Here is a 7,728-nt window from a genome sequence, read left to right on the forward strand (position 1 = left end):
CATGGCCGCTGCGCGTTCCGAGCCCGTGCCCCGCAACGGGACAGGCCACAACAGTGAGAGGCCCGCGTACTGCAAAAAAAAAAAAAAAAAAGAAAGAAAAAGAAAGGAAACAAACCGCTGCAAGTGAGAGGGCAAATGGCTCCTGGTGCGAGGCCTGTGCTGGGCGGCGGCGAGCAGGGAAGGGACTCCAGCCATGTGGGGTGCCTGCCCCTTCTGAAGGCAGCACTGCCATCCAACTCAGCCTCGGGGTGTAAAGGCCCAGGGTTGCCAGCCTTTCTTCTTTTTCAGAAGTACAAAGCCAGATTTTGATGTGAAATCCCCCGATTTTTAAAATATTGGGAGTCTCCTTTTAACCACATAGTGGAGCCAACCCTGCAGGCAGGTCACTCACGACCCCTGGCCATGGGTCATGGCCTCTGCCATCTGCCCTTTGCCTTTGCCCTGGGGAGAATTCACCTTTTGTTCCATAACACGATTCCTGGCCTCTGACATGCTTCAGGGGCAGACTAAGGTGAAACTATTCGGTTACATTTCTGTTGCATTCTCTCGCCTGGTAGCTTCTGCAGGCTTCTCTCTCCTTGCTCCCGTCTACAGCGTAACCTGCTGCCAGAGTAATCTTCAGAAATACCATTCTTATCACGTTAGGCCCCCGTGAAAAATGGCAGGCCACTCCTGACCACATAAAGGAAAAGGCCCTGTCACTCAGGAAAGTGACCTGGGCCCAACCTTGTTACCCATCCTTTAGCTCCTCCAAGGGACCCTTTTGCTCCACACCAGGCTGCTGTCCCCACCCCCGACTTGAGCATCTTTCCATAATCCAGGAGTATCCTTCCCAACACTGGTGGCTACATCCACACCCTACCTACTGTGGCCAAGGTGACTGTCTGTCTCCCAATGTCTGTTCCCCCTTTCTCCCACTGAAAGAGAAACCCTGAAATTAGCTGAGTACAGGGCTGCTAAGACTAAAGACTACATTTCCCAGGCTCCCTTGCAGCTAGTGGTGGCCATGTGACTGCATTCTAGCCAATGGGATGCAAGCAGAAGCACTCAGGGCCAGCTTCGGGGAACCTTCCCTAACAGACACCTGGCAATGCTCTTGGCATTCTTTGTCCCTTCCTTTATCCTGCTGTCTGAAAACCAGGGTGTAATAGCCGGACTCCAGCCGCCATCTTGATCCATGATGACAAGACCCCGCACCCGGGATGTGGGAGAGGGGTTAGCTGGAAGGACCTGGGTCCAAGGACTTCCTGGAGCAGAGCTTCCACACCAGCCCTGGTCTGCCAACCTCCAAGGCTTCAGGATGAGAGCACAAGAAATGAATTGCCATCTTGTTTAAGCCATTGCCACTTTGGGTTTCCGTTATGCACAGATAAACTGAATCCTGACCACCCTTTTCCACTGAACCACTCTGCAGTGAGCAGAGGGTCCAACAGCCGAGAACTCCGAAGCCAGCTCTGCTGCCTGCCAGCCATGTTATTTGGTCAAGCCCTTTCACCCCTGCTTTTCCAGCAATAGAATGGGAGTGGTGTGCCGACCTCCCAGAACTGTTCTAAGGACCAGTGGTAACACACAGCAAGGGCCACACCTATCAGGCTAACTGACCCACACGGTCCAGAAAGTGTACTCTATCTGGCCTGAGCAATCAGGACACTTCACAATCAAAACAAACAGACCTACACAAAGAAGGGCTTTTCAGTTTCTCTTAAGCTGTGGCAGATCTGCCAACCCTGGCTGGGGCTGAGTCCCCAAGTCCCCCCTCCTCCTGCCTGTTTCATTCATTTATCCCAGGGGTCTGCAAGCTTTTCCTGTCATGGGCCAGTAAGTAAACATCTTAGGTTTTGCAGGACTCTATGGTCTTGCTTGAATATTCTTCCTTGGTTGTTTTTTTCTTTTTAATCAACACTTCAAAAATGAACAAACTGGGACTTCCCTGGTGGCTCAGTGGTTAAGAATCCGCCTGCCAATGCAGGGGACACGGGTTCGATCCCTGGTCTGGGAAGATCCCACTTGCCACAGAGCAACTAAGCCCGTGCGCCACAACTACTGAGCCTGCGCTCTAGAGCCCGTGAGCCACAACTACTGGAGCCCGCGCACCTAGAGCCCGTGCTCCACAACAAGAGAAGCCACCACAACGAGAAGCCCGCGCACCACAACGAAGAGTAGTCCCCGCTTGCCGCAATTAGAAAAAGCGCGGGCACAGCAACAAGGACCCAACACAGCCAAAAATTAATTAATTAATTATTTTTAAAAAAAATGTACAAACCACCCTTAGCCGTCACCGGTTAAAAAATTGGCCACAAGCCCGATCTGGTCCACAGGCCATAGCTTGCCCACAGGCCCTGCTTTATATTATTATCCTTTCCCCAGCTGCCCCCAAAGTCAAGCATTTGAGTCTGTCAACACTGGTTTAAGCAGGGCCTGGCACACAGTAAGTGCTCAATAAATGGCAGCAGCCAGCAGCAACTAGCAGGCACCACTGAAACGTGAACGCTTTTTGGTGTAACTTTCTGGGTCTTCCCCCCAGCTTGACACTGAATGTCCTCAAGGCTGGGTAGAGGACAAACTTTTCCAAACCCTCTCACTACCACCCCCCTGCCGCAGCTGCCAGGGCTGTGGGCTACCAGGAGGGTGACTGAAGGAAGTCACAGGGTCCTGATTCCGGGACAGCAGGCCATGCTTCACCTTGCTTTTACAGAGGGTTTTTCTCTGGGGTTTCCACCCCTGGAAGGTCTCCCACGAACTGAAATTTAGCCCCTGTCAGAGCCAGCCCTGCCATACATCCCTTCCTAGCCGATGCGGCGGGGACAAGCCAGAGGACCGAAAGAGAAAAGCAGCACAGTCAGCTCCAGAAAGGCCGCCACGGGGCTGAGGAACTGAGAGTCTGTTCTGCTCGCCGCCCCACCGCCCCCCGATGGGCTTTCCGAGGAGCTGCCTCCCTGCAAGGGGATGGCAGCCCACATCCAAGGACTCCAGAGGCTGTGCCAAAGCTTCCTCAAGACCCGGGAAGCTGCAACTCTGCCCAAGGAAAATGGCCCAGTTTTGGTAGTTGCCATTTAGCCAATCCCATGGACGCATGCCAGGGTGACATCAAGTGGCAAGAAGGGGTGGGGAGGGAATTCCCTGGTGGTCCAGTGGTTAGGACTCTGCACTTTCACTGCCGGGGGCCCAGGTTCGATCCGTGGTCAGGGAACTAAGATCCTGCAAGCCACGAGGCTCCCCCCCAAAAAAAAGAAGGGGTGGGGAGGGTCACGATTCACTGCAGGGTGACCGGGACAGCACCTTCCTCAGCTGTCCTCTTTCCCACAGGGAGGGGGCAAACGTCAAAGAAAGGGGCTGGATGTCCTGCTACCCACACCCATCTCCCAGCCCTGCCGCCTGAGACAGAGGTGGCAGCCAGGGGCCTCCCTCCCATCTGCTGGGCGTGCAAGGCAGCTGGGCAGCCCCACAGCATAAGGGACTCCCTCCTAGAAAAGCCAGCTCTTCACCATTCCACGCCAGTAGCATCACCACTGATAACATCTGTAGACAGATCTACCCTCCACCGCCGGACACCCTGCTCCACAACCCCGTGCTGCACTTCCCCCGCATGCCCGGGCCCCCGATGGCACTATTCCCATCGCAGGTGAGGAAACGGAGGACGTGTACAGGTGTTGCTATAGAGCTGCTACAGGTGAAATGGCTAATTCAAGGCTGCGTAGCTGGTGACTCACACCAGTCACACTCCACGTTCAGGACCCTCAACTCCCAGATGTGAGACACTGGGAGATTCGGGCGCATGTCTCGGTAGACCGCCCACCCACCCCCACCCCAGCTCCACCCACAGAGGCGAATGCCCGGGAGCTGGAGGCTCGCAGGACCTCGCCTCACGAGGGACAGGTGAGCGCAACAGGGCTCCTGAAGCCTTCTCACCTGGCCAAAGCATTCAGGTCCCAGAAGAGTCCAGGTTGCAAAATGCTGAGGCCAGGGACGGAAGTTCATCCCAAGAGAAAGCCTAAAGCTCCCAGCAGCAGCGTGGTTCCCCCCTAAGTCCTCCCAGTGGCCGGACCATCTCTGCCTTTTTCCAGGGGACCGTCAGCCAGCCCTCCACACCCAGCAGGCTGGGCCTGATCTCTGATTCAGGACTTTGCACTCCCCCAGCAGACTGCAGAGCAGTTCTTTCCCGGAGGCCCGCGCTCCCCAGGCGGAGCTGGCTCAGGAACCAGTGCTGCCCCGCCCTGAGCAGTAACCCGACCAACTCTGAGGCCATCACCAGGCCTTTACCGGAGCAGGTGCTGCCTCCAAAGAAGAAGTGTTCGTTCATAGAGCAAACACGCTGTGCCACAGTCCTGTCATCACCTCCATTCTACCGCCGAGGAAACTGAGGCACAGAGACCCACAGCTACCCTCAGGGCACCAGTCTAGCCCACGTAGTGGATGCCCCCCAAAATATGTCCAAGCCCTAACCCCTGGAACCTGTGGATATGACTTTACTTAGAAAAAGGGTCTTTACAGACATAATTAAGGATCTAAGATAATCCTGGATTTAGGGTGGGCCCTAAATCCAGCGACAGGTGACCTTACAGGAAAAGGCACAGAGACACAGGGGAACAGCCATGTGAAGACAGAGGCAGAGACTGGATTTCTGTGGCCTCCAGCCAACCAACGCCTGGAGTCACTGGAAGCTGGAAGAGGCAAGAAAGGATCCTCCTCTAGAGCCTATGGAGTGTGGCCCAGCCGACACCTTGATTTTGGACTTCTGCCCATGAACTATGAGAGAATACATTCCCGTTGGTTTAAGCCACCAAGTTTGTTACGGCAGCCCTGGAAAACTAATACAACCAGCTTTGGCCAACTCCAGAACCCATACTTTTACACTAATACCTCACACTAAAGTTACTTGAGCCTAAAGAGGAAAAAATTATTTCAGACCTCTGAGACTTTATCATCAGGGGTCTGAAATAATTTCAGACTGAGGCTCTCAGTTTGAGAAACATGGACTTTCTCCTCTTGACGAACGCTTCAGTTATGAATGACCTCTAAAAAGGGAAGTGTTCCCTTTGTAACTGGTAACAATTCTGAGTAGATCCACAAAACAAAAACACAAAAGTAAAAACTCTCCTGGAGAAACATGTAAAGAGAGGAGACTACGTGTAGAGTATATGAGAACGCTCTGTATTATCTTCCTAGTAATTCTATCAATCTAAAACTGTTCTAAAATCAAAAGTTTATTTACCAAAGATAAACCACCTCCCCTGGAACTCCTTTGCGGATCAGCCCTGGAACCCTAGTTTGAGAAACACTGCCCTTCTTTGTTCTGTATCCCATTAATGCGTGTTGAATGAATGGTCATGCTTGTGACCTGGGGGATCCTGCTGAGCTTAAGTGTCTGTCCTGAGCTCCGATGCCTACCAGGGATACCCTTCTTTCTCCTCATCTGATCCAAGAAGACCCAGCTCTGCCCCAGCAAAAAGAGCTGCGACGCTGGGGACAGACGCACAGCTCCTTTATTTTGGGTTTTCCAAGTTGAGGTGTGGGGAGAATCCTGTGTGGGAACCAACTGCTCCACACACTTCCCTTCAGAAAACCCTCGTTCCCAAAGTGGCAAAAAACTCACACAGGCCAAAGCCAGGAGAGGCCCCCTCAGTGACTCCACAGAGCATCAGTGCAAGAAACCCAGAGAGACCAAGCTGAGTGTAACAGAATAACAAAATGTGAAGGAGGAGGTACTTCCCTGGTGGCACAGTGGTTAAGAATCTGCCTGCCAATGCGAGGGACACGGGTTTGATCCCTGGTCTGGGAAGATCCCACATGCCAAGGAGCAACTAAGCCCGTGCACTACAACTACTGAGCCTGTGCTCGAGAGCCGGCGAGCCACAACTGCTGAGCCCACGTGCCACAACTACTGAAGCCTGCGTGCCTAGAGCCCGTGCTCCGCAACAAGAGAAGTCACCGCAATGAGAAGCCCACGCACCGCAACGAAGAGTAGCCCCCGCTCGCCACAACTAGAGAAACCCCACGCGTAGCAATGAAGACCCAACACAGCCAACAATTAATTAATTAATTAATTTTTTTTGGAGGAATCGTGACCAGAGAGAACTGATAAGGAAGAGTAACAAGAGAAAGAAAAAGGGTGAACTACAAAGACGCTAGGTCCTTGGCAAACACATCTGTGATTTTTTTTTTTCCACCTTAATGTCAGTTTTGAAACTAGCTTCAGAAAATGTAACCAGCTTCTCACATCCCCTAAAAGGAAGATCGGGGCTTCCCTGGTTGCGCAGTGGTTGAGGGTCCGCCTGCCGATGCAGGGGACGCGGGTTCGTGCCCCAGTCCGGGAAGATCCCACATGCCGCGGAGCGGCTGGGCCCGTGAGCCATGGCCGCTGAGCCTGCGCGTCCGGAGCCTGTGCTCCGCAACGGGAGAGGCCACAACGGTGAGAGGCCCGCGTACAGCAAAAAAAAAAAAAAAAAAAAAAAAAACGAAGATCGGAGGACCGTGGCGAGGGAGGAGTCCGTGTTACCTCTTACTTCGGAGCTGGGCATCCAGACAGGGGCCCTCCCCGTCCACGTTTCCACGAGGCGCACACACAGCAGCTCGCACCACCCTCGCAGGACCCCTCTCCCCAGATCTAGAAGTTTCCCACTCGGGGGTCCGGAACGCCAAGCCCTCCAGATGAGTGGCACAGGGTGCTCCAGGCCCCCCCAGACTGGGCACCACTTTCCAACCGTCCTTGGCAGTCCAGAGGGTCCCCTGAGATGGCCAGAGGCTGCCCACACCCCTCCCTCCTCCCCGCTAGAACGGCCACACCCGCCCACAGACTCCCACCTCTCCCACGCCCAGGCCCCCTCCCCTCCCACCCAGCTCCCCCACCCCCGGCTTCCTCCGAATTCTTACTTTGCACTCTCGGCCCCCCACTTCCTGCCCACCCCCTCCCAATCTCAGGGCCCTCACTACTCCCCCATTTCCCGCTTCCCTCTGTACTCGGGGCACCTCACCTCTGGCCACCACTCACGCCCTCTTTTCTCTTTCTGCCCCTTTGACACCGTTCCTCCACACCCCTCACTCGGGGGCCCCCCACATCCAGCTCCCTCGGCCCGGCCACACGGAGCCCACACCAGGCCCCCAAGGATCAGGGCTCCTCACCCTCGGGACCCCGGGCCCCTCACCGCGGCCGCGTCCCGTCCACCCCGGGCCCCCCGCCCGTCCGGCCTCGTGCGCAGCCCCCGCGCGCAGCCCGGCCCTCGGCCCGGCCCTGGGGCCCCGCACTCACGGCTGTAGAGGGCGATGCCCGCCGCGTCCGGGCCGGCGCGCACCTCGAGGCGCAGCGCCTGCTGCTCCGCGTGCCGCTGGATCTCGCCGTTCGCGTCGCCGATGGTGAGGAGGCGGGCGCCGGGGAACACGGACACGGCCCCGCAGGGCCCCGTGACACCCGGGCCGGTCGCCCCCGCGCCGCCCACGCCCGGCCCCGCCGCCGCCGCCGCCGCCGTTCCTGCCATCTTAGATCCGGCTCCAGGACCCGCCGCCGCCGCCGCGCCCGGGCCCAGGCCGCCGCCGCTGCCACCGCCGCCGCCGCCGCCGCCGCCGCGCTGCCGTCCGGCCCCCGGCTCCCTCTTTGTGGTCACAGGCCCGGGGCCTCCAGCGCTGCCGTGAACTCGGGCCGGCGTGAGGCGAGCACAATGAGCCGGGGTCAGGGCTGAACCACTCGCGGCGCGCGCGGCCCGCCCCGTGGACTCGCCCGCTTGCACGCACGCA

The 7,728-nt window shown here is 56.6% G+C and overlaps 1 protein-coding gene across 2 annotated transcripts in view; it reads right to left on the minus strand.

Annotated features, from left to right (window-relative positions):
* The window catches only part of CARM1 (coactivator associated arginine methyltransferase 1), a 41,923-nt gene extending 34,451 nt beyond the window's left edge, over window positions 1-7,472 (minus strand). The window contains exon 1 of one of the 2 annotated variants that reach the window (XM_055082892.1): window positions 7,247-7,472. In XM_055082892.1, coding sequence (XP_054938867.1) covers window positions 7,247-7,472 — 226 coding nt within the window. The remainder of the gene's footprint in view (window positions 1-7,246) is intronic. The other variant, XM_055082896.1, reaches the window with a different exon arrangement.
* Between the last annotated feature and the right edge of the window lie 256 nt (window positions 7,473-7,728).

The sequence above is a fragment of the Physeter macrocephalus genome, unplaced genomic scaffold (genome assembly GCF_002837175.3).
Source record: "Physeter macrocephalus isolate SW-GA unplaced genomic scaffold, ASM283717v5 random_359, whole genome shotgun sequence".
Lineage (NCBI taxonomy): Eukaryota > Metazoa > Chordata > Mammalia > Artiodactyla > Physeteridae > Physeter > Physeter macrocephalus.